Raw genomic sequence first — 27,984 nt, 5'->3', positions numbered from 1 at the left:
CTTCCCCCCCTGACGGGTAAAGGGCACTGGTGGGGGGGAAAGAACTGACCGGTCAATTTTTTCCCCCCCTCTAGGAATTTACTTGCTCTGTTAGGGGGGCAAAGAAAATGTTCGTCAGTTTTTTCCCCCTACCCATACCCCCCTTTTGCCCAGGTGGGGAAAAAATTGCCAGTCAGTTCTTTCCTCCCTAGCAAGTACGTTTAAGGGGGGGAAAAAAATGCCAGAAATTTTCTTCCTCCCCTGACCGGCCAAGTTTATGAAAGCAGGGAAAGAACGGACTGGTCAATTTTTTTTTCCCCCCCTTTAAAAAGGTAAAGGGTCGGCTAGGGGGAAAGAACAAAACCAGCAATTTTTTCCCCCCCTAAAGGGGTCAAGTACGGGATAGGGGGGAAAGAATGACTAGAAAATTTTCTTCCCCCACCTGACAGGTCAAGCCCGGGCCCCAAGGGGGGAAAAAAACCCCGAGGGTTAAATTTTTCTTCCCCCCAAAACCCAAACAGGTCAAAAAAATGGTGGGGGGAAAAAACCCTGTTTGGGTCAATTTTTTCCCCCCCTGAAAAAAAAAAAGTACGTGCTAGGGGAAAAAAATGATGGCAATTTCTCCCCCCCCCGGACTTTAAAGGGTATAGATAGGGGGGGGAAAGAATGACCAGTCAAAAAAAATTTTTCCCCACTTAACAGAGCAGTACTGGCTAGGGGGAAAGAAAGGGGACAGGTCAATTTTTTTCCCCCCCCTGAAAAAAGAAAGAACTGGTAGGGGGGGAAAGAAACGGAGGGTCAATTTCATTTTCCCCCCCCTGACGGGCCCAAAGTACTGGTTGGGGGGAAAAGAACTGACCACCCCCAATTTTTTCCCCCACCTAAAGAGCAAGTACAGCTGGGGGAAAAGAAATGAGGTCAATTTATTTCCCCCCCTTAAATGGTAAAGAACGGGGCTACGGGGAAAAAGAATGACCAGCAGAAATTTTCCCTTCCTTAGAAAAAATTGGGAAACGGGGAAAAAGGCAAAAAAAAAAAATAAAAAGAAAAATTTAAAAAATAATTTCTTTAAAAAAACATTTCTTTAATTTACACAAAAATATGAAACATATTTCTTATTTTTTTTGGGAAATTTAAATAAAAAAACCGACTATGGGAAAATAAAAAAAAAGGCTATTTTAAAAATTTAAAAAAGAATAACCAGTTTCCAATTCCTAACAGGGGAAAAAATTTGACTAGCCAGGAAAAATTGAAAAGGGGGGGAAAGAATTGACTAGTTATTTTTTTCCCCCCCATAAAAAAGATAAAGATTTAAAAAGTTGCGTTTGGGGGGGAAAAAAATTTGGGATGGGGGGGGAAAAAACTGACCATAGTTTCCCCCCCCGGGAAAAAAATGACTATAAAATTTTTTCCCCCCGGGGGAAGAAACTAATTTGTCTTTTTTCCCCCGGGGAAAAAAACTGACGGGGGGGGAAAAAAACTGACAGTTCCCCCGGGAAATTTTTGGGCCTTGACAATAACGAAGTAAAAGGGACCCTACCCCCCTTCCCCCCTGGTTGGTGGGCGTCTTTCCGCGCCCCCCTTTGGGTTTTAAAGTTTTGGTGAAATTTTCCTTTTTTTTCCCAATTATCTTGTAATTCCCCTTGATGGTTTTGTTCCCAAATTGAAATACTTATTCCCATATCCCCAATCTTATGACATAAGGTATAACTCTGGAAAACCCTTTTTTCATAAAATTACCCCCCCCTTTTCACTTAGTTTTTCCGGGTTTTAAATTTTTTTGATGCACTTTAACTTATCTCGTTTTACTGAATGGATTTGATTCAAATTTAAAAATATTTTTTTCAACTTTCATCAACACTTCTTATTAAAAAAAGGTGTTTAACTTGGGCCCCCACTTTTTTTCATGAATTTTTTCCCCCCTTTTTAACTTAAAATTTCGGGTTAAAATTTTTGGGTTGCATTTCACTCGTCTCTGTTTTTCGAATGGATTTGATTAAAACTTAAGTAGTTTTTCAGCTATCACCCACATCTATGACACAAGATGATAACTCTGGCACAATTTTTAGGGAATTATTCCCTTTCCCTTAGGTTTTAGGTAAAGTTTTATGCACTTTCACTCTATCTCTGTTTCCCCCTGAATGGATCTGATTCACCTTAAAAAATTGGTTCAAAAATCATTCCCCTTATATAACACAAGGTGCATAACAGGGAAAACCAAATTTTTTTCTTAAATTTTCCCCCCTTTTTTACTTAAAAATTTTGGGGTTTAAAGTTTTGTTTGAAATTTTCCCACTCAAAAACCTCTGTTATTACTAAAAAGGGTTTTTGATTCCAAATTTTAAGTATTTTGTTCAGCATCATAACCCCAACTTTCTTTAATGACAAAAGATGGAAACCCTCTGGAAACAATTTTTAAATGAATTTTTTTCCCCTTTTTTTTATTAAAATTTAAAGGTTTTTTTTAAAGTTTTAAAGGGAAATTTCCCCTCGGTCCTGTTTTTTTGGGAAATGGATTTAAATTTCCAAATTTAAAATAATTTTTAAATCACCCACCCCCGGGGGGTTTTGAAAAAAGTTTGCAAAATTTCTGGATCACCAATTTTTAATGTTTATGCCCTTTTTTTGTTTTTAAGGAATCCCCCCCCCCCCCCCCCCTTAAAAAATTTAGTTTTTTGTTTACATTTTATCTTTACCCTTTTTTACATTAAGTTAAATATTTTTAAACATAAACCCCGGTTTTGTGCAATATTTCACCACAATTGGAGTAAATTAAACACTCCAGGACAGCTCTATTTTCCTAAGATGTACCCAGTTTCCCACTATCCAGTCAAAAATATTTTGAGCCGCTGTCCCCTGTGACGGGCTCTTGTTTAAAAAAAAAAAGATATATGTACTTTCCCTTTTAAAGGGTTTTAAAAATTTTCAACTGGTTTTTAAAATTTTGTTTATAGAACTAAGGATTCCTGGTAAGAGTATAATCGTGTAAAATAAAAAAATTGCTGTATCGTTTTTTCCTAGCCCCATGTAGAGGGCCCGGGTCAAAAAACCTTTACCTAAAAGGTAAGGGAAAGTCGAAAATTTTTGGGAAACGGTCATCCATCCTCGAGCTTCAGCTAAAAATTCGGGGAAAAAAGGAAAAGTTATAGACTTTTTTCTTCCCCCCATTATTTCGTCGGCCCCCCATGTTTTTAAAAATTGCATTTTTTTAGGTTTTTTCTTTTTGCGATAATACAGAACAGGCGCGAAAAGGTGGCATTTTGGGCCTTTTTTGGTCTAAAAAATTAGTGTCCTAAAACCCTGTTTTTTTACTCTTTTTTATCACAAAAGCAACAGAATCGGCAGACTGAAAATATCACATAAAAAAAGTGCTATGTCTATGCTATGGAAGGGGACATCCCCCCATTTCACCCCTTATTAAATTGGTATTAGTATCCCAATTTTCCTTTTCCCAATTATGGCAATTCATTTCCCATGTCGTTTTTAATATTGCTTTAAACCATATTTTATGTAAATTGTGAAAATTGTAATGTTTAACCCAACCTTTAATTTTTAAAACCATTAAAAAATTTAAATAATTTTTTTTATAATTCAGTCATAAAAATTTAATTTGCAAATTTTTTAAAAAAGATGAAGCATTCAAGATTTGCTTACTAAGCCAATAATATAAAAACCGTGGATTTTGATTTATTCACTGGACTTTGAATAAAAAAATTTAAATAAAAATTAAGAAAAGTTATTTTGCTAACTTTTCATTTTATTATATGTTAAAATGGCATTTTTAAAATTTTTCTTTTTTCCTTTTTTCAAATCTTTTTTGGGATTGGTTTCATAAAATTGATTTTTAAATCTTTGCCTTAAATATTGACAATTTCTTTGCTCTAAAAGGGGCCCCTTTTAAAAAAAAGGGGGATAATTTTTTAAAAAAACTGAAAAAAAATTTAAACGCCCCCCCAAACCCGGGTGTTTGCACAAATTTTTATTTTAAAAAAAAAAGTCCGCAAACATCATACCCCGGAAAAATCTATTGATTTGGTAAGTGAAAATAAAAAATTTTAACTTTCCCCCCAAAAAAAAGGGGTTATGTGACCCTCCCCTTTGGTGTCAAGATAAAATTAATGTTTGTTTAAAAGAAAATGGCAAAATTTAAAAGTACGGAAACATTTTTTAAAAAGTGGACTAGGGGGGGGTTCAGTCTTTTCTTTTTAAAAAAACCTTTCTTTTATAAATCTTTAAATGCACTGTTTATGTCAATTTTAAAAACATGTAAAGTAAACAAAGGGGGAAAAAGTGCCCCCGAGGGGGGGACCCCGCCCCCAGGGCCCCGCCGGGTTTACTATTTGGGAAGCCCCCTCCCAAATTGCTTGCGTGCGCCTGTAGTAGGTTACCCCCAAACCACTACACACTGAAACTCCCCCCCCTTTTACCCTTTGTTTTCCCCAACCAGGCCAAGCCTTCCCAGGCGTCAGCAAACCTTTTTACTTCTAAACACCAGTAGACAAACCGGGGGTAAAGTGCACCTATAGGACTCAAACCCCCAATCATAATGATCATACTGCTCCGTAGCTTCCCACCCCCTTTTTAAAACATGTCATGGGCCGATCTCAAGTAAACTCCCGGGTAAAAATATTCTAAAACCTTAAAAATTTAAATTTTAATTTAAAAAATGCAAAGGGAAAAAACCTTAATATGCTGTTTTTTTTTGGGTAATACTCACAGCTGATGTTTTTTTTAAAAATAATTTGGGTCTTGAGCAAAAACGAACATGGAGCCCTTTTCAAAACAAAGTAAGTTTTCCCAAATCCAAGTCACACAAATGATTTTTAAACATTTAGTCCCTTTTTGGGTTTTTGTGAATTTGGAATCTTACCCTAGAAAAAAAGAGGGCAGTCCTTAAACCCGGGAAACAAACTTGGTGTACTTTAACAGCCCGCAAAACCCCCAATTTAAAACTGGGGTTGTTTCAACATAATGGCCCCCATGGTTAATAGGATTTTATAAAAACCCGGTGTCAAAAAAAAGCATACTTAATAATTTAAGTTCCCGGTCCCAAAATTAAAAAAAAAAAACCCCTTTGGGGTGGCAAAAAATTTGGGTTTAAAAAAATTTGCCTTACTTCTTACCCTACTAAATTTAATTTCTAGTTTTCCCGTTTTGGAAATTAAAGCAAATGACAAAAAAAAACTAGTATTTATTAAAATCTTAAAATGGGTTGCCCCTTAAAAAAAAAATCAATAGCATTAAAATAAACAAAATATTTTGGGAAAATTTTTTCATTGCAGTATTTTTGTTTCAGCTCTGAAAACAGCTCTGTCAAGCATTAAGTTTTGAGGCCAAAAAATATGCTATGTTATTTAGAGTTAGGAATGGACGTACCTAAACAGTACAAAAAATACAATATGTTTTTAACCGTTGTTACTGTTTCCCCCATTTTTTCTGTGTTTTAAAGTATACGGTTTTTTGAAAAGCACTTTAGACTTGGTCCAGTTTCAGCCTGAAAAAAACATTACTTTAAAAAGAAAAAGTTGGTAAAAACCAAGGGAAAAAAAGATTATATTCCATTTCAAATGTACATGTCTTTTTAAAAAACTCTGGACGAAAGTTAGAGACATTCAAGTTGCTGAAAGAAAATAAGAAACATTTTAAAAAAGAAAGGAAAGTATAAATATAGTCCCCTCAACTTTAAAAGCAACTTTTTTGTGAGGAAAAAAAATTTGGGAAATTCAACAGCTTCTGAGTTTTCCAAAAGTTTGGGTATTTTGAACTATTAAAATCTTTTTTTAAAAAGGGTTTTAAAAAAACAGGAACATTAAATACGACATGCTTTTAAGAGAGTGTGTCCTTGTAGTGTCTTTCGCAAGTAATTTTTGACATCTTCTAAATACAAAAGAAAAAACTACTCGGGGTTTGTGGGCCTCAAACACTGTGGATTTTTGACCCAAATCACAAAAATTTATAAGGTTGATAAGGTTTAGTTTTTGGTACTCTGAATGGGTTTTAATAAATTGTTTGTATTTCATTTGATAAAGGGAAATCTTACCAAGGGAAAAACCCGTATGAAAAAAACAACAATTACCCCCGTTATCCCAGTTATTGCAGAAGTTCATGTATCACTCCCAAAAATATGTAAAAGGGAAAAAAAACAATTAATTTAAAAAAATTATTTCACAAACTCCTGGGAAAAAAGTGAAAAGGTAGTGTTTAGGTATTAAAAAATAGAAATGGGCTTGGGTTTTTTAGATTGGGCCTATTTTTTCAAAGGGATTTGGGGGAAAGCTTTTCAAGGTTCCCCGAATTTTTTAAGGTCAGCAATAATAATAGGGACCCCAATTCCCTTTTGCCTTTTTTTGAGGGTGTTAAAAGTTTGGGAAAACCAGCTAGGTCAGGTCTGACAAAGGTGGTAAAAAATCTTAGTGGCAGAGTACAGCTTTTAGCATCAAAAATCAGTTGTTTAACCCTTCATTTTCAGGGAGATATGTACCAAAAAAAAAAATTTTCATCATACTTACTTTTATATAAGTTACTTTTTATCCTTTCCCCAAAATTTTGGATTTTTCTAGTTTAATTTTTTTTTGTTTCCTTACTGGTTTTTTCTCTGGGAAAACCCTAATTGATTAAACTTTTTTTAAAACATGAAAAATCCCCGTGCTTAAGGGGAACACCGCGTTTAATAATTTAAATTTTTAAACTAAAAATTTATTTTGTATTCATATTTTGGGGTTTTTTTTGTTTTTAAAAACTTGGGTTTTGGAAGGCCCGTACAAATTTTACCCCCCCAGATGGAAATTTGGAGGGAGTACATATGTATATGGAGTATCTTGTTACCTGTCCTTTGTTCCTAAATACTTCTTTTTTTTTCTAAATTAAAAGGGTTTTTTAAAGAAACTACTATTTGTTTGTACATTTTGACAAGGGAATGACAATATTAAACCCCGGTCTGAAATTTCCCAAGGGGCGATAGCTCAATGTAATGTTTTGTTGTTTTTTTATAAATGAATAAATTTTCAAGTTTGGGACTACAAAATTAATTTACAGCATGGGAAAAAAACAGTTTTTGGATCCGCCCAAACGAAACACCCTTAAGTTTAAACCCTTTTGTTTTTTTCAAAGAATTCAAGCCATTAGACAGATTTATCAAAACACTGAGGCGGGCGGGCCACTTTGAAAGAAACCAAAAGAATCCTTTTTTCCCAAATTTGGTTGACCCGTAATCATGCAAAGAGTAGGATCGGGTGATTAAATTTAATTTTAAAACCGCTTGTTTTGAATTAAAAAGGGGGATTCCCTTTATTCTGCCTTCCCTAAAAAAATTCTTGTTATTTATTTCCTCTTAAACCCTTGGGGGGTTTTGATATACTTGGGCCCAAAAAAATCCCCCATTTCCCTGATTGGCCCCGAGAAATTTTGATAAAAAGGGCAAAGTCCCAAAGGGAATATTTTGTTGTCGCCTCTCCCCCAAAACCCGTTGGTGGATTTAATTTAATTTGGACAATGATCCTTAAATTTCCCCCGTTGGGCCTAAAAAGATAAAGAGGGCACTAGGTCAAAGGTCAATGTTTACAGTGACTTGCTGTTTTAAAACCTTTTCTGCTAAAAATTTGGTTTTAACTATTTACCAAAACCTTGAAAAATTTTTAGGTTTTTTTGGTCATTTATGTTTTGGTTTTATCCTGTATGTATTAAAGGGCACTTAAGGGGAAGGTCAAAGGTCACAGTGTTAAAATTATTTTGCCCCATTTTCTTGTATTGTTTTTTCCCTTTGGTTTTAGAAATGCATAAGTATATTGGTTTATAAGGGTTAAGAATTTTTGTTTTCTTTTTTTTTTAAAAAAAAAAACAAAAGTAAGGTATAAATATTTTTTAAATGTTTTAAAAAAAAATAAAATTTTAAACTTATGGTTGGGGTTTAAAATTGATTGGCTTTTTACCAAATTTACAGGGAAAGCCCCTTTTGGGTGGTTCCCCCTTTTGAATTTTTAAATTTAAAAGGGTTTCCCGGCCAATGCACAACTAGGGAAAGGAGCTAAAAAAACCCTTTTTTTAAAATAAAAAAATTTTTTAAAACTTTTTGTTGAAACCAAACAAAATTTTTCAGTCCCTTCCCGAAAAATTTATACTTTATATAATCCTTTAAATTTTTGTGTGTGTGTTTGGGGGGGGGGACTAGACATTACCAGGAAAAAAATTGTACCCTAGTCAAAAAATTCAAAAAACACATTTAATGAAAAATAAAATTGGTTTTTTTCATAATAAAATGGTAAATGGGAACCTTCAAAAGGAACCCTTTAAAATCCCAAAATATTTATTTTCCCTTGTTAATGACCCCGCATCCCTCTTGGATCTTTGTTTTTTGATATAATTTGAAAACCAAACATTTAAATTTTTATTTTGTTTTCAGTCAGCTCATATAAATAAATTTAAAAAAAATTCGCAAAAGTAGGACAAATGCTTTTTGGTTTCTTCGGACAGTACCAAAAGATTTGGGATTGACTAAAAAACCCCGGGGGGGAATAACTCATCCCAAAATCGTAGTTGTTCCCCCAAAAGCATGGAATCCAAAAATTTAGAAAAAAGTTAAAAATTAAAACTTCAGAAAAAAATCGACAATTTTTGGGTTGTATTTACCCAAAAAATATTGGAATTTTTGGACTGGCAAAAACTTTTAATTTTTTTTTTTTTTATTTTGGGGGGGGGGGGGTCAAAAAGGGGGGAGGGAAAAATTTTTGGATTTTTGGATCCCCGTTTAAAAAAGGACCGAGGGTTTGGGAAAAATTGGGGGGGGGTTTATTTTTGGGGGGATTGGGGGCCGGTTCAATTCCCTCCTTCCCCCCACAATTCCTTTTTATTGATTCCTTGGCCCCCATGTGGATTTTGAAAAAAACTTGGCCTAAAGAACCCCCTTTCCCTTTGTTGGTCCCAACTGAGAATGGGGCCCAGGGCAAAGTTCAGGAAAGTGGCCTTTCAAATTTTTACCCAATTTTAAAATACTTGGGGGATTTCAATGAAAAATTGGGGCACAAAGGTCCTAAAATCAAAATGAGAAACAGTACTCAAGGGCAAGGTCCCCAGTGACCCTTTAGTTAAATTTTTTTGGAAAAAAGTTTTAAACATCTCCGAAAAAAAAAGGGTGGGTTTTAAACAAATTAGCCAAAAGATTCCCCCCATTTTCCCCAGTTGGGCTTAACTGAAAATGAGGTCCTATGTTTTAAAAGGGAAGGGGCCAGTGAACCCCAAAATTAAAAATTTTTTTATTTAAAAATTTTTTTATGCATCTCCTAAAAAATTTTTGAGGGAATTTTTTATTTTAAAAAAGTGCCCCCTGATCCCCTTTTTTGGTTCCAAAAGGGGACTGAGGGCCCCTTTTGTCAAGGTCAAGGGGACCAAAAATTTTTTATTTATTAAAAACAGGAAAGTTTTTTGGGTTTTTTTGGCCGACTTTAAATTGAAATTTTGTAATTTTGGTTTAAGGGCAAGGGGACAGTGAACTGAAAAATTTTAAACCCTTTCCCGAAAATTAATAAATAACTTGTCCCTTTTTTAGTTTGGACAGTACCCTTAAAAGGTTTTTAAAAGGGGGGCATACCAAAAGGATACTTTACTGAATGAAACCGTGGTTTTATGATCAGACTGCACAGAGTGAGGTGATCATGAACTCACTGGTAAAAGGGGAAAAATGCCAGCATGTAAGGGGTTAAAAACCAAATTTCGCTAGAAAATCAGAAATGTTTACCTAGAAATCAAATATATTTGGGGAAAAGGGTTTTAAAGTAAAGGGTGTTTTTTTCAATATTTCGGTATCTTGGGGCACCGTGACCCGAAATTTTTAAAAACGTTTTCCCGCTCAAAAAATGGTGAAATATACTTTACCTAAACTTTTTAAAAATTTAATTTTTTTTTTTATAGGCACCCTTTTAATAAAAAATATGTTTTAAAAAGGGGTTTAGAAATTTAAAAAAAAATTTATTTAAATTTTTTGGAAATAAAATGACAAATTTAAAAAAAGGGAAACCCTTCCCTTTTTTGGGCCTCATTGCCTTGTTGTGTGGCCCGCTAAGGGGTTGCTGCAAAATAAAAGGGGTTTAATTCTCTGCATCCTGTTGTTGTTACGTTTTCTAGTTCCCGGCATAACTTGAAAAGTATGGGGAAAATGCCAAAATTTTTAAATGCTACAAAGATAGACACATGGAAAAGGGTGTCATTTTCAAAGAACCCAAAATTTTCCCGACCCGCATGGTTGCCAATATTTAATGTATTTTAAAATCAAAAGTAAAATTTTAAATAATTTGTAACAGGCATTTGGCAGGTTTAAAAAAAGGGTTTCGAAAAACCCTTAAAATTAAACAAAAAAGTAAACACCCTTTGGGGATTTGACCCTTTGGGATAATGGGCCCGTCCCCCCTACATGTATAAATTGTTAAAATAAAAGGGAAAAATATGCAAAAGTCCCGAGATATGACGAAAAACAAAGGTTTTGAAAAACTTTAACCAGGAAATGACGTGATAGCCCCCCTTTTTTCCCCAAAAAGTGGAAACTAAAACTGGGAAAATGAATAGGAAAACTCTCCTTATTTACAGAGTCGAGCTAAAAAAGGGGGAAAAAATTAGTCAAACTTTCCCGAAAAAATTTAATTTCTTGATGGATTTTAACTCATCTGAATACATATGCAAGGGTTTTAAGAGAAAAGCTTTGAAAGTGTTTGAGAATTGGTCGGTTAAATTTTTCAGTCCGTAAGGGGGAGGGAAGCCCATGTCGGTTGACAGGAAAATGTCCCCTTTTTTTTGAATACCCAAAAGGCGGCTATAAACCCTTTAAGTTGAATACAAAATTGACAAAATTTTTAAAACTTTTTATTTTAATGCTTTAATGCCCCCCAAAACCAACCTTTTGAAAAAAAGGGTGTAAAAAACAATCAAACAATCGGCCTGAGAAGTTAAAGCAAAACTTTATTTAAATCTCAAGGGTAGGACCTTTTAATATCTATGGGCAATAGCAAAACCTTTCCCAAAACCCGGAGCTCCCACGATAAAAAAACATAAAGTACATCTTAAATTATTGTAGTCCCTGTAATTTTACTGGTTTTTGGGCCCTTTTTAATTTAAGGTTTCACATGTGTTTGTTTTATCGGAAAAATTTCTGGAACCCGTGATTTAAAAAATATAACTCCAGATTTAAAATTTTTTGGAATTTTTTGAAATTCCAAACCAAAGGGCCCGCAATACATTTCCCCCCTATTTATTAAACATTTGTTCCCCAAAAACAGTTCCCCAACAAATAAGGGGTAGAAAAGGCACACCAAAAAAATTAAGTAAATGAAGAAAATTTTAAATACAAAAACCCTTTTAAACTGCTTTTAGTTTTTCCCCGCTAAAATGCCTTTTAATTTTTTAAAAATTGGGCCCTGTTAAATTTTTAATATTTTTTTTTTGGGTTTGCAGTTTTTTACGCCCATTTTTGACAAATTTTCAGTCTTTCCCACAGGGGTATTTTTCCTCCCCACTTTTCCTCCCATCCTCCGATACAAAACACCAAGGTCTCAATGGTCAGGGTTTGGGTTTACGGGGAGCAAAACTAGAGGTTGAGGTTGCAAATTATATTACAGTCCGTGACCTTAAACACTTGACAACAAGGCTACCCAAGCCTTAAATCTGGACATCTTTCTTATTGGGATACTACCGGGAAAATTGATACATTTTAGCACAACAAAGAACATGTGTTTTATGATTATCATCTGCAAGCAATATTAAAGATTCCCAAAAAGTTTTTTTTTTTTTTTTGGCACGGGAACATTTAAAGAAATGGTTAATTCAACCCGATTGCAATTAATCATTATACAATGTAATAACGTTCGCTTTCTTGGGATTTGTTGAAATTGTAAACAATGACTTCCTCCACATCTTTCTTCTCTTTTCCTTTGGAAAAAGAAGGCACAAAAAAATCCTGAACTTCACTGCTTGTTGGAAACTTCCCTTTATAGAAAAACTCATGCTTCTTCTGACGGTGTTGTTGGATCACCCCAAAACCCACTCCGTGCAGCTTCAATCCTGTAAGTAAATCAGGAAATCTTTAATAAAACAATTTCACTTGCTTTCACTTATTTTTCCCTACATTCACTAGGGCTTCAAATGGACTTTTTACTGCCAATATTGCTGCTAAAATATAAATTCATATAAACAAGCTGAGGAAGTAGAGGTTTTTTTTGGTGATTTCTGGTTTGTTTTGGGAAATTGGCCGGTATGCAAAGTTGACAAAAAAGCAAATCTCTAAGTATGGGACAGACTATATTAAAACAAAACTACATTTAGATATTAACCCTTTTTGGAAAGATGTTCTTTATAGTTATTATATGCTCTCTCTTTAAATGGCAACTGGAAAATAGTAAACAATGTTATTCTGTTCTTATGGTTTAATCCTGGAATTAAGGTTGGAAATTCAAGTGTTTGTATAAATAGAGGGATTTCAGGTGGAATTCTGTTTTTAGGTGATCTTTTAAATTCTGTTGGAAAATTTCTTTACATACAATGAATTTTAGCCACTTTACAATATTAGAAGAAACTTTTAAAATTTATAGAGGTATGTTGACAGCAGTAAATGAATTTCTTGAAGAAAACAATATCCACATCTACCAAAGAAGATCAGCTATCTATAATTTTCCCGCAAAGTCTTGCAGTAAAATTAAGGATAAAAAAGGATGTAGACAATTAAAAATAAGGGAAAATTGGGAATTTAAAATAAAAATTTTTTTCAAAATTGTGCGGTTAATTACCCGGCAAGTTTTTTAAAAATTTTTTGTTCTTTTTCTAGATAAAAAGGGGTTCAATTTCGTTTATGAACCTTGGCGATCTAAAAAAATGGTTCTTTTGAAACCTGGGTACCAGTTTGATTTATTTTTAATACCAATAATTCCATTTCTACAGTTTGCTACTACATCTGGTAATCTAAAATACCCCCGGCCACACCTAGGTAATTTATAGGAAAATGAAAACAAGATTTTGCAACATTTAATTTTGGGGTTAGATTGGTATTTTAAAAACAATTTGCTAAATTTTTACTTTAATCAGTTATTTTAAAAAAACTTTAAACTAAAAATTTATTTAGGGGGTTAAAATTTCTTTAAATATCTCTGGGGAATGTTTTATGAAATTGGGTTAAATTTTAAAGGAAATTTATACCATCTTATTAAATATAATTACATTTTTAATAACACTATGAGAAAGAAAGAATTAGCAAAAAGTGAAGTTATTAAGCCTACTTATCTTTTCAATAAGGTCCTCCACCAGCATCTTCTCCCTCCCCGCCCCCCCCCCCCCCCCCCCCAACCCTTTTTTTTTTTCCCTTTTCTTGAATATCTTACAGTAAGAAGGAAACTCAGTAGTTTGCACCGAAGACCTTTTAAAAGTTTTTTTTTTTTTTTTTTTTGTAGACTGATAGATACAAAAGATTTTCTGTCTTAGCTGTATCACTGGTTTTGAAATTTGTACTGTATCTCTATTGTTTTTGTTTTTTTTTTCAAATTTAACACAGACTGAAGAAAAAACATTTGTATACATATATGTCTTTTTTACAGCATGCTCATTATGTTAGAAATAGAAAATTATGTAAAAATTTTAATAATATTACAAACGCTCCAAATATTAGGTACACCTTATTAGATAAGGATCCTACTGGCTGTAATGTAGTTTTACACAATAGTAAAAGAAAACCAAAACAGACACTACATCCATATCAAATTTGTTTCTGTACAAAAACTTGTTACAATGTACCTTTTTTTATGTTTTTAGTATAAATTAGGCTATTCTGTGTTTTGAAACTAAGTTGTATAAAATATAGAGTTTGTATCTTTGGTACATAGTGTTATTTAGCCACAAAAAATTACCACTCCATTTTGAAACACTGAAACAAAATGTTAATATTGTTACAATGTAAAAAAAAAACTTCTTGGATCACTATAGCATAGCTACGAAATTTCAGTAACGTGTCTGAAACATACTATAAAGTTTTTACTATATATAAATGCATTTCAACCAGTGTTCATATCAAACATTTGAACAAAGAGTTTAAAACGCTATACCAAAATAGGGGGTTTGCTTGGCTAAAAATAGCACAAACACCCTTGTAAATGGAAAAAAAAAAAACGAAAACCCCATTTTTAAACGAAGTTTAACTACCAGTATATATTTTTATTAGTTAAAAAAAAATTATATGAGTAGTTGCTATACATGATTCTGTAAGGGGAAGTGGTGGATGGCTCTCCGACCCCACTCTCCACAATGACGGGGATAATAAATGAGCAACCTTTGGTTGCTGAAATTAAAAAAAAAAAAAAAAAAAGTTGACAAAATTGAAATATACCATTGACAAGAGCTGTCAATAGGGTCGACTCTTCTCAGTACTTGTCCATAAAACAACTTTTGTCAGTAAAAAATCTAGGTGAAAAACACAGGTTATTGAAAATACACATTCACTTGGTAACAAGGGGAATGCATGTATGAGGTTTCTCTCACTTGTGCTGAATAATAGAGACAATTCTGCTTGTTGAGAAATGTGAACAAGGTGTCTTACATTAGATAACACAGACTTGCAAAGTCGGGTTGAGATCAAAAGTAGAAAAACAAAGAATCTGTTAAACCGATGGATGCTCCAAGAAGCATACCGTTGTGTGGGGGAGGGGTCAGGGAGTCGGGATGTTGGGGATGTCCGGGGGGGGGAGTAGTGTTGTTTTGAAATTTCACTTGTTCATATTGGAATTTAGCTATGAAATGGGAAAAAGATGGGAGCAGGGGTTGTTACCCCATGGGGGGGGGGAATGTCAGTTAGGGGGGATTCGGGTTGCACCTGGGGGTGGGTCAAGGAGTCGGGATGTTGGGGAATTGTTGTTGTGTTGTTTTGAAATTATACATGTTGATAACTTTTATAAATTGAAATATAGCTGAAAAATTCAAAGGGCCATAAATATGTGAAAAATCATCAAACCGGAACATGCTGATAATATGCACATCTCCTCTTGGTAATGAAGCTTCCCATAAAGTTTTGTTGAATTCAAGCCAATAGTTGCTGACAAATAGCGCAGACAAGAATAGCACTATATGTATGTATATACTATTAAGGGGAAGAAATGAAAGGGCCATAATCTGTGAAAAATCATCATACCGGAACATGCTGATAATATGCGCATCTCCTCTTGGTAACGAAGCTTCCCATAAAGTTTTGTTAAATTCCAACCAGTAGTTGCTGAGAAATAGAGCGGACAAGAATTTGCGGGACGGACGGACGAAGCGGCAACTATATGCTTCACCTTCAGTGAGCATATAAGCAGGATGAACTAAATGAAGACTTACCCTCCATATACTGCAACAAGGGCCCCATCATTTGGTAAAAAGGAATAATGTGTCTTCAAGGCAGTGATAGCCTCTTTTCTGGTAGATTCTGACAACACCTTACAAAATCCAGTAGATCGTAGTAGATCAGAATACTGATCTACTGATGTACTAAGTTCCCCTGCATTAGCATTTTCTAACTGAAAAAAACTATACAGAGCTATTCAGAAACTTTTCAAATACATATAACCGATTTAACTGGCAAGTCTGTATTTGTACGAGTATCCATCTGTTAGTAATTTTAATGACTGAAAGACTTATCTTATTATTGTGTTTTCAATTTATCATGAAAATAATGTAATAACAAGGAAGAATATTGTATGTATTAAATGGATGTTTTCTTCTGTGTTCTTTTACGAGTTCAAAAGTACACATCACACCATTTGATGATTGTGGTTAAATTAGGTGTTCACATGTCTGACCTTGACATATGAACAATTGTCCTGAATATGAAAGGTCTTGTAGAGATTGTCATGAAGTACCTTGAATGAAATTTTCATGACTGCAGTTTAAAGCATTTGCTTTTATCAGCTATATGTGTATTATATTGTATATTTTATTTCATGATTCCCTGTTATATGTCCTCGATTTCTGGCATTTTGACCTGAAAATAATTAAGTCTTGTCTGGTAGAAGTTGACAGAAATAAACTTACTTCACGTACTGCTGTTTCAACATCAGACCTCTGGATGCATTCATCGGACAGATTTTCAAAGTCAGGTTCCTCCCCACTTGTGATGTATTCAGCTATTAGTCGGTTAAAGCACCTGGGTCCTGGGTGCCCATTAATAAGGGCAACTGCTGTTGCCCTCCCCATAATAAGATATTCTTTATTTGACAAAAGTTCAGCATCAAGATGAAATGTGCCCCTATTAAACGTTTTGGTTTTATTGAAGAGAATTGTGAAAAATTCTCTGCTTAGTCCCCCAGCATCAACTCCCTCTTCTCCAACGAAAGTCACTTTGAGTGGTTTTCCCCAATCGTCGTCTGTGGCTTCAAAGAGTTCTTCTAATGCTGTCTGCAGGAACAGACGCCTTATAATTCGAACATTTCAATTGTCTGGACATTTTGCTAGTTTCAAATTGATACACTCGAGTTCTTCCTCCAAAGTTCTTTAAAAAAAGAAAGGATTACTGTTAGAATGACTTTCAGTTTTTCTTTTTAATATTTTTATCACTATTTTTTAATCAGATATTTTTGTTATTTGTTGTTTCAATATTGTGTCTTACAAAATAAGAATTTAACTGTAATTCAACAGAAAACATAAAATCAAAATATTTCCATCCTGTATGATTCTAAGTTTAATATCTCTTCTATGACAATGATCTTACGATAACAGTTAAACAACAGGGCCATGATGACCCTGTATAGCTCACCTGAGTCTCAAAGCTCTGAATGACACGGTCAGTAACACAAGTTACGTGTACACTTTAAATAATCTTTAAATCAAGGTCATCTCTTTTTCAGACCTAACCTATGAGGGTCCATAACAATGCCTAGTTATGTGGGCTTCTTGCAACAAGTGATCCCGGCTGGACTATCTTCTCAACCAAGGGGCATAATTTGAACAGTCTTGGTAGAGGTCCTCAAGGCAATGCTACAAACCAATTATCAAAACCCACGGCCATGAAGGTACAGACAAAAAGACTTGATTTTTCCAATAGAGTTGTCCATATTAAAACTCTGGTAGTCAATCAAGTTATAAAGTTGCTTGTAAAACTTTAACCAAGGTAAACCATGGTTTTCTTAGTACAAAAAGGGAGATAATTCAGTCAAATATCAAAGAATTAGTCTGTGTGTTGTTTCAGAGAAGATTTCTGAAGATTTCTGCTCACGTGAGCTGAAAACATACCTTACAAAAGAGTCCTTGTCCACTTGTGCTGACCTGTCCTCGCCACATGATGATGCATGCAACTCTAGCAATTCTTTTGGGAAACAGACTCCACAAACAGGGCATGGTCTGTTGGTAGGCTGATTGCTGAATATAAAAGAAATAGACTGAAGTTTACAATCTCAGAGTTACTGGCTCTTCTGAAGCTGGTACCTCACATGTTGATAAATATAGATGGAAAAATAAGGGTATTTACATTGAGGGTGCAGATGCTCAGATGAGCTAACAAGAGGCCATGATGGTCCTAAATCGCTCACCTGTCTCGTGGCTCTGTGTTCGAAAGAACACAATGGGCCCGTTTGATGAATTTGTGACTGGAGGGGGGTGGAAATGTAGGTTATTCAAGTTCAAGATTTAAGGTCAACAAATGTCAAAGTTCAATTCAGTCTGCAAAGGTGTACATGTGGTCCAAATTTGAAGGCTGTATAGCTCAAAAAAAGAAAAGTAGGTCATTGGGTCATGGTAAAGAAAAAAAGGTCAAAGTTCATTTAAATATGCAAAAATGTAAATGTGGTCCAAATTTGAAGGCTGTAACTTAAAAAAAAGAAAAGTAGGTTAGTAGGTCATGGTAAAGGTCAAAGTTCATTTCACTATACAAAACTTTAGACATGGTCCAAATTTAAAGGATGTGCCTCAAATTAAAGCTTTCCCCTGGTATGTAAGTCAATGTAACATTTTGGAAAACCTGGGCGGGGACCAAATTTCACATCTGAACAATTTTTACAGAGGACTATTAGATGATGCAACAAACCAATCAAGCTTCTCGTTAATTTGGTCTTGGAGGAGAAGAGTTTTGATGACTTCCCTAAACAAGTCAATGTAAAAATAGTGACCCCAGGGCGGGGCCATTTTTGACCCCAGGGGAATAATTTGAACAATTTTGGTAGAGGACCACTACATGAAGCTACATACATGTACCATATATCAAGACTGTAGGCCTTGTGGTTTTTCCATTTGGATGCCATGGCAACAAGAGTTCTGCATGGAATTCAATTCTTTGAAAAAGTTTGGTAGAGCTTCACCCAAGGAACATTCCTGTGAAGTTTGAAGTAAATCTGCCCAGTGGCTTTGGAGAAGAAGATTTTTTTAGAAATTGTTGACTGACGGACGACTGACAATGGACAACAAGCAGTCACAAAAGCTCACCTTGAGCCTTTGGCTCAGGTGAGCTAAAAGCAACTGGTGTAGTTGTCAACAATAAACTAAAATTTGTTCATTGGTCAATGTCAAGAACATTTTTGAACTTCAAGTCTTGGAATAATTCGTGAATCCCAGACCAGGTTCACCAACATGGAAGGAAAATTCCGAACACTTACGCATTCATTAGTGTTTATGAAACCAGTATAAAGACACATACTTATTCTAATTTAAAGTGTTATTAGTTTTACTATTATATATTGTTGAGAGAATTAACCACTGACAATAATTCCAGGCTTCAATTTTCCATAAGTAAAATAGTTGCATAAAAAAACTTCATATTGAACTAACTACACAAAGGAACAAAACTCGGATAAAAAATAAAAGTCAAGAGTTAGCATTGGTCCAGTGTTTTTACGTACTGACCCCAAAGATGTTGTGAAGTTTCAATCTACAGACTTAAGTAACTAGAGCTATCACTAAAGGTGATGAATGTACCCCCCGCATATACTGACACAGTACATTGCAATTTGTCGCACACAAAATTGCATAATTATGTGGTCTGTATGTATATAGACTGTATGTATACATTATAGTAACAAAAAACAAAGTCCCATAACTATGCAGAATATTTATCTAAAAGAATGTAACATGCACCATGCACAACTAGGGTTGGTACTGATCACTTGTGTGAAGTTTCATTAAATTGTGTGCAAGGGTTCGGAAGATTAGGCGTGCACAAGACTGCATATGCAGACTGTATGTACATAGTATGTTAACAAGAAACAAAGTCCCATAACTCTGCAATTTTTGTCGTTGAAAGAACCTAACATGCCCCATGCACAACTACTGTTGTTACTGATCACTTGTGTGAAGTTTCATTAAATTGTGTCAAGGGGATGAGGAGAGATGGCGTGCACAAGATTGTGTCTATGTATATAATTTAGTAACAAAAAACAAAGTCCCGTAACTCTGCAAATTTTTTTTCTGAAAAAAAAAAAAACAACCTACCAAGCCTCATGCACAACTACTGTTGTTACTGTTCACTTGTGTGAAGTTTCATTAAATTGTGTCAAGTGGATGAGGAGAGATGGTGCGCACAATATTGTGTCTATGTATATAGTATAGTAACAGAAAACAAAGTCCCATAACTCTGCAGTTTTTTTTTCTGAAAAACCTAACATGCCCATGCACAACTACTGTTGTTACTGATCACTTGTGTGAAGTTTCATTAAATTGTGTCATGTGGATGAGGAGAGATGGTGCGCACAAGATTGTGTCTGTGTATATAGTATAGTAACAAAAAACAAAGTCCCATAACTCTGCAGTTTTTTTTTCTGAAAAACCTAACATGCCCATGCACAACTACTGTTGTTACTGATCACTTATGTGAAGTTTCATTAAATTGTGTCAAGGGGATGGGGAGAGATGGTGCACACAAGATTGTCTACGGACGGACAGACAGATGGACAGACAGACAGATGGATGGACAGACAGACAGACAACCTGAAACCAGTATACCCCCCCTTACAACTTTGTTGTCGGGGGGTACAATAACACATGAATTTAAATATGGGAAATGATGTCCACAAGACAGCACCCTTGACTATTTTCAGTGCTTTCAAATAAAACAGCTGGACAGATGGCAAAGCCAAACCTTACTCAAAGGGTTTTTGTAACAAAAACGTATGTCTCCCCCAGCCTTCATGATTTGTTACAGTGACAATTTTAATATGCAAAGTTATTTAAAATCCTTCAAGGGGTTTAAAAGATACAGCCCAATGACTTTTGACCCTTGCCTGCGATCTTGACATTGAGGGTAGGTGGCTGGAACATGTGTTCTGCATATCACCTGAATACAGTGATAATTTATGCTAAGTTTTTTGGAAATCCTTCAAGGGGTTTAAAAGATACAGCCCAGACATGATTTGTTTTGTTTGTTTGTTTTGGGTTTAATGCCGTTTTTCAACAGTATTTCAGTCATGTAACGGTGGGCAGTTAACCTAACCAGTGTTCCTGGATTCTGTACCAGTACAAGCCTGTTCTCCACAAGTAACTGCCAACTTCCCCACATGAATCAGAGGTGGAGGACTAATGATTTCAGACACAATGTCGTTTATCAAATAGTCACGGAGAACATACGCCCCGCCTGAGGATCAAACTCACGACCCCGCGGTCCGTAGACCAACGCTCTACCTACTGAGCTAAGCGGACTGGCTTAGACATGATTTGTGACCGACAGACAGTCAGACAGACGTTCTCAAAAACTGCTTTTATGTGACTTTCTTATTGTTCTCTCTATTGTTCTTTTAACCATTTAAGCCAAATCTGGAATGAACAAAAGATTTTACATTTATCCATTGCTTTAGAGTCACTTAACTCTCACTTTATGGGCACAGACAGATTGACAGACAGACAGACAACTCGGGCGGAAAAACAATATGTCTCCCCAGAATTCTTCTTGGGGCAGACATAATTCACAAGGGTCATCCAACAAACTGCGAAAGTCTAAAATAACTTCAGCTTTACTGTGCCAAGTGTTCGCAGTTCTTTTATCTATCAAGTTTTCTTCATATTTTACTTTCTCTACCAGAAACTTCTGTCCTTTTTCATGATATATGCAATACACGTTATGTTTTTTTATTATTCAATAATCTAGAGGGATGGTCTTAACGCTTTCTGGCCAAGGCAATAAAGCTGATACTCTATTATTGCTAGGCATCCAGTCTTTGTATTAAAGGATTTCTATGGATTTCCAAAAAGTCAATGAAGCACAGTAAAAAATTAGTTTCTTTTTTCCATTAATATGTTGGAAAAGTTATTGCTATTTTGGCTGACCCTTGTCATGGTGGGAATTATCATAAATAACTTTAAACAACAACTGGATCAACAAACAACAACAACTGTAGGAAGCTCAAGAAAGAACACATACTCCTCTTGATCAGTGGATGCATCTGTTTGCCTCTGTCAACACATATTCAAATAAGAAATATACCTTTTACACACTTATGTTTTCATTTCATTACTAAAACATCAAAATTTTACTACAGCTTTTTTTTTCGACCATGTCGGATGAATACCAATACAGATCACTTTGACACAATATATTTTGCATGTTGAATATATTTTGTTCACATAGCAGCATCTTAATTTCAGAATGTGGACAAGCAGTATTTGACAGTGACACTGTATTCTGACCTTTGACAAGTAACAACAAAACATCACCTAGACCTTAAAGGTAGTCTCATTAAGAGTTTGCACATAGCACAATGTCCCAAATATTATGTAAAATTTGGTCTTAGTAAACTAATTTCACAATCCTTCAATACATTCAGAAGTTAGAGCCTGTAAAATCAAATGAAGAGGGTCATGATGGCCCTACATCACTCATCTGAGTATCGTGGCTCTACATGAAAAGGGACATTCGCATAAAAATGAGGGGTTGGTTGGTGGATGTGCTGTTTTGAAATTTCACATGTTTGTATTCAAATATAGCTTAAAATAAAATCATAAATTAAATCATCACTGTAGACAAGACCAAAATAGGCAATTTTTGCCCTTTCAGGGGCTATAACTCTGGAGTCCATGATGGGATATGGCTGGTTCAAGCAAGGAACTAAGACCTAATTGTGGTACAAGTTGTGTGCAGGTTTGGTTAAAATTAAATCATAAATGAAATCATCACATTGCAGCCTAGACCAAAATAGGCAATGTTTCACCTTCAGGGGCCGTAACTCTTGAACCCATGATGGGATACAACTGGTTCAAGAAAGGAACCAGAGCTTATGGTGATACAAGTTGTGCGCAAGTTTGGTTAAAATGAAATCATAAATGAAACCCCTATCATGCAGACATGAACTTGTTGACAAGATGCTCAACAGACATTCAGCAGACACAATAGCTCACCCTGAACGTTAAGCTCAGTTGAGCTAAAAGCACTTCAGTTTAAAATTTATCTCAAAAGTATGACCTTGTACTTAAAGTTAGTCATCAATTTCTTGCCCAATACACACAATTCTTTAATGCACTGGGAAAATAAGAGCCTGGACAAGTTCTGAACTGATGGATCAACAGACAAGACATATATAACATATCCTCCCCTACCTGTGGGTATAAATTAATAAACTGAATACAAACATGTACACTTCAAAATGCTAAAATGACTGTGGAAGATTTCAGGCAACATAGAAATAATTCTGTATCACCAGTAAAACAGGCATGTAACATCTAATTAGGATCTGCAATATGAATTTGCTGGAGTAAAATTAAACAATCCCTGAATGGAGCCTTATATTTGGTCATAATAGCAAATTTGAATAAATACTTGTACATACACAAGCAAAGCCACAAATTGGCAGGTCAACGGACAGTCTTCGCCTTTTCAATTGGATGTCATCAGAAGTTTCCTCGTCATCAATCTTCTGAAACACAGAATTGATAAAATATTTGTCAAAATATACTTTGTATTGACTTTCACGGACATTAATACCAGACACAAACAATTGAATAATACCACATGACATTGACAATGGATTGAAGTTCAGATACATAGGAATAAGATAACATCTTTAACAGGCACATAGCTTTCAATTTTTTTTTTTTTACAATATATTAGTGGTTAAAAAACAAAAATCATATTAAAAAATAGCTAAAATTATAAAAGAACATTGATTTTGGGGGGCTTTAATAAATATCACATTTTTTGGAAAACACAAAAGCTCTCGTTCACCTTATCTGCAACTTCACAGACATCTGCATGTTCTCTAAGCAATCTCAATGGAATAAGCTCATTACATCTGATACATCTCTCCTGAATACCAACATCATCCTATATTAACAGTATATTGTTAAGACACATGAATATAGTTACACACTAATACAAGCGGCCAATGATGGCCCTGAATCGCTCACCTGTACATTTGCTGTACTATGCCTAGGCATTTTAAATACAATGCCTCAATATATAAGTAGTGACAGAATGGATGTGGACTTCCACATCACCCACAATATGAAAGCCATCATAAAATTACCATTTTTAGTAACATTGACCCCTATGAGGGGCTTGTGAGTCAGGACTAGGGGTATACCTATTTGTGACATAGTTCCCCATGCAAACCATCAATGAATTGAATTTGACAAGGGGACCATTACATGATGCAACATACCAAATATATAGGCTGTAGGCCTTAAGGTTTTGGAGAAGAAGATTTTTAAAGCTTTTCCCTATATAAGTCTATGCAAAAATTTGGACCCCTCGGAAGGGGCCCTGTGTGACCCTAAGGACATAATTTGAACAATTTTCATAGAGGACCATTAGATGATGCCACATACCAAATATCAAGGCTCTAGGCCTTTTGGTTTTGGAGAAGAAGATTAAAGTTTTTTGCTTTCTGCTGCCATGGCAACCAGAGTTCTGCATGGAATTTAATTCTTTGAACAATTTTTGTAGAGCTTCACCAAAGGAACATTCCTGTGAAGTTTGGATGAAACTGACCAAGTGGTTTATGAGGAGGTGACGTTTAAGTTTACAGACGGATGGACGATGGACGAAATGCGATCACAAAAGCTCACATTGTCACTTCGTGACAGATGAGCTGAAAAGTCATTACACTAAATGAAACAGTAACATGAGCTGTCACTACTTGTAACAAATACCCCCGAAAAGACCAAAACAGTATGTCCACACAAAATATATCAAACAAGCAAACAAGAGCTGTCAACGACTATTCTCAGTGCTGAATAGTAAAATATAAGCCTTTAAGTCTGTTCAAATGCATGAACAGCATAATAATAAGTTAACAAGGATTTTCATTGGAAAAAAGCATAATTAAATTCAAATATAATTGGGTTATTATAACAGTAGCTGGATCAGGGATGCAGTATTCGGCTCGAGTGGATTTTGCTAGATCGGATCTCACGAGGCGCGCAAGCGCCGTGTGTGATCCGACCTTGCAAAATCCACGAGAGCCGAATACAAAGTCCCAGATCCAGCTACTGTTATAATGACCCTTTTATTATATACCTTTACCATTTTGATTCTTGTTTTGTTCTTGAACGAAATCTTCAATGTTTATCGATATTAACTGGAACTAAGTGAAGTTTTTATGTGCGCTATTTATAGAAATGTGTCGTGTCATGCATATTAATGAAAATAGCCCGGCAGCATACAATACGGAAGGTACAATACGGAATTCAAAAGTTACAATACGGAATTGTTGTCTGTGTGTTCATATTTAATTGTAAATTACAAGCTGATTTTTTACAGAATTTATTTAGGTATATAATAAATGACAATGTCAGCCAATGACCTAACATTATGACACTGAAGATATTTGTAACGTTTCAATTAAATATCACTATCAATTTTACAGTTATTAAGTTGCATGTAAAACTTTAACAAAGATTTCCCTACTCCAAAAAGGGAGATAATTCATTCAAACTCCCAGAAAGAGTTCTGGCACTTGGTCAGTGACCTCTGCTAATGACCCCTATTACAAATTTACATATGCAAAGTTTTGAGTGAAAAGCTCTGATAGTGTTTGAGATATTTACCAAAATTTATTAAGTTGAAAAGGGGGATAAAGAGTAATTTTTCATAGATCTTGATCAGAGACCTCCAGTAATGACCCAAATACATATGCACCTTTTCAAGTTTTGACAGTGATCAAGATGTTGGTCAGGTTAAAGTTTTTTTTTCTCAAAATTTGACACATCATAAACAACAGCATAGCTTAAAGTTGCAACCCATTATTTTCATTACTTACTGACATATAATGTTACCAATAACTTTAACCCCTTTTTCTAGGTCATAAAAGGGGCATAATTCTGTCTAAATTCTTAAAAGTGTTTACTCCTTTTGTCTTCAAGTTGGGGTCATAATGATGAAAGATGTTCAAAGTTAATATAATATGGAGATTGTTCAATACAGAATAAAGTAAAAGTCTGGACACAAATGTGTCCACAATTATCTACCCTGTACCTTGTTCTTTAGGGTAGAGACGTAGGTCTTGCACACAACACCTTTTTTTGGTGTACAAAACATTTGTGCCATGTTATTTAAAAAAATTCCTAAAATGCATGACAAAGTTACAGTCTTGACATGAATGAGGACAGACAAATGGCGTGATTTGAATATGCATCCCTTTGGGTTGGGGGCAGGGGGCTTAGGCATAAATACCAACAATCCTAAAATTTCTATTATCATTACTTTGTTCTTTGAATTTATGTCATTAACATATAAATTTACGTTCCAAAGGAGATGCCTGTGCCATTTTATGTGAACTTATTCCCTGTTTGATATTTGTCTTTGTTTTTTTTATTTCCGAACACCATTAAAACTCGTTAAGATTGTTTATGAGTATCAAAAGTGAGTTACAAGCATTATAGAGATATATGTATGTTTACATTTATATTCTTGCAAGATACGAAACAAAATCGCTATCTAAATAGTTGTTAATATTTACAAATATTGCAACGTAGATGTCTAGTACATTGTGTCTAGTACATTGTTAAATTAGCCCGCCCGCTTAGCTCAGTAGGTAAGAGCGTTCGTCTACGGATCTCGGGATCGCGAGTTCGATCCTCGGGCGGGGCGTATGTTCTCCGTGACTATTTGATAAACGACATTGTGTCTGAAATCATTAGTCCTCCACCTCTGATTCATGTGGGGAAGTTGGCAGTCACTTGCGGAGAACAGGTTTGTACTGGTACAGAATCCAGGAACACTGGTTAGGTTAACTGCCCGCCGTTACATGACTGAAATACTGTTGAAACACGGCGTTAAACCCAAAACAAACAAACAAACAAACATTGTTAAATTGTTCAAAATGACATGCTCCAGCGTTCAAATTCTCCGAAAAGAATGTGACGTCACATTTTTGATGTCACATTCATTGAAAATCTGAATGTATCAGACTTGAAAATTAAATATTTTGTTCGGATTTAGACACTCATTATACAAGAATCCTACACTTCCTATCAAAAATTTTCTACCACACTTTGAAAAATTACTGCAAAAAATTGACCATTATTTATCATGGGTAATTTAAAAAAAAACAAACAACAAAGACAAATATCAAACACAGGGAATGCCTCGCACCAAAAACGCAGCCTCCCCAAAACGAAACCCACAGCACGCAAACGTGCACACCACAAACACACACACACACATACACGCGCGCGCGCACACACACAGCCAACAAATGAGGACAAAACGAACAAATTGCGTAAATATTTTGCTTAATTTTCCTATCGTAATTCTGATTTGGTTTTAAAATTCAACAGTAATTTAAAGACACTTCTTCGAGAAGGTATTTCTAAACCCGTTTTTTTTTATGGGGATGTGGTTTACAAACTTTGTAAAATAGAAAAAGTGGAATCTTCACAGGTCGCTCAACACGACAAAAACGAAAATGTTGCAGGCTCGGTTTGATTGTAAGATCTTGGGTCATGGTATTTTTCATACTGTATTTTGTAAAAACGTTAAAACGTTTTATTAGAAGAGGTTACGACTCAACTGTTTTGAGACATACCGCATGTTTAGTGTTCAACCCGTATATAGTTGGACACTGCGCTTCTCTCTTTGATTGTGTCTGACGGAAGAGATCCATGATAAGCATTTTTTAAATCCTTCCAGGACTGAACTGTTTATTATTGATGCCACTGAATCCGAAAAAAAAAACAAAGACAAATATCAAACAGGGAATGCCACGTACCAAAAACGCAGCCTCCCCAAAACGAAACCCACAGCACGCAGACGCGCACACCACAAACACACACAAAAAGCCAACACATAAGGACAAAACGAACAAACAAAGGAACACAGTGGGTCACCGCCTTGGAACGGTCAGTGGCAAAAACACCACTGGGGAGCTTAAAAACAAAGAGAAATATGAAACAGGGAATGCCACGCACCAAAAGCGCAGCCTCCTCAAAACGAACCCCCCAGCACGCAAACGCGTGCACCGCGCACACACACGCACGCACGCACGCACGCACACACACACACACACACACACACTCAAAGCTTACACATCAGGACAAAACGAACAACACACACACACTCAAAGCCAACACATAAGGACAAGACGAACAATAAGCATACACACACGCGCGCACACAAAGTCAACACACAAGGACAAAACGAACAAACAAAGGAACACAGTGGGGCACCGCCTTGGAACGGTCAGTGGCAAAAACACCACTGGGGAGCTTAAACCGGTTTATGGTGCGCACCCAACCTCACTCTTACCCCCACCATGTTCCAAAGACATGGGACAGTGTAAATAAAAGTAATCCCCTCCAGGTGAATCTCTAACACACGTAATGGAACCGGTTATGGTGCGCACCCAACCTCACTCTTACCCCCACCATGTTCCAAAGACATGGGACAGTGTAAATAAAGTAATCCCCTCCAGGTGAATCTCTAACACACGTAATGGAACCGGTTATGGTGCGCACCCAACCTCACTCTTACCTCCACCATGTTCCAAAGACACGGGACAGTGTAAATAAAAGTAATCCCCTCCAGGTGAATCTCTTAACACACGTAATGGAAACAAAAAGGCATGGCATGTAAAACACAAAAATGCTCCTGTATACATA

The 27,984-nt window shown here is 35.5% G+C and overlaps 1 protein-coding gene across 6 annotated transcripts; it reads right to left on the bottom strand.

Annotated features, from left to right (window-relative positions):
* Window positions 1–11,841: 11,841 nt before the first annotated feature.
* LOC123562510 (uncharacterized) lies at window positions 11,842–24,087 on the bottom strand. Of its 6 annotated transcripts, none has more exons than XM_053537114.1 (7): window positions 23,111–24,087; window positions 22,716–22,802; window positions 21,314–21,345; window positions 17,206–17,331; window positions 16,009–16,465; window positions 15,316–15,494; window positions 11,842–12,021 (listed from the first exon to the last, which is right to left on the bottom strand). In XM_053537114.1, the coding sequence occupies exons 5-7, from the start codon at window positions 16,168–16,170 to the stop codon at window positions 11,961–11,963; spliced, it is 402 nt and encodes a 133-aa protein (XP_053393089.1). In that variant the 5' UTR covers window positions 16,171–16,465; window positions 17,206–17,331; window positions 21,314–21,345; window positions 22,716–22,802; window positions 23,111–24,087; the 3' UTR covers window positions 11,842–11,960. The 6 variants fall into 6 exon arrangements, 5 of the variants coding, with proteins under 5 accessions (XP_053393089.1, XP_053393090.1, XP_053393088.1 ...); XM_053537115.1 differs by having other exon boundaries at window positions 22,716–22,799; XR_008369922.1 differs by lacking the exon at window positions 21,314–21,345 and having other exon boundaries at window positions 15,316–15,504; window positions 23,111–23,500.
* Between the last annotated feature and the right edge of the window lie 3,897 nt (window positions 24,088–27,984).

Source organism: Mercenaria mercenaria, chromosome 2 (genome assembly GCF_021730395.1).
Source record: "Mercenaria mercenaria strain notata chromosome 2, MADL_Memer_1, whole genome shotgun sequence".
NCBI classification, from domain to species: Eukaryota; Metazoa; Mollusca; class Bivalvia; order Venerida; family Veneridae; genus Mercenaria; species Mercenaria mercenaria.
This window is presented reverse-complemented; position numbering and strand designations above follow the sequence as displayed.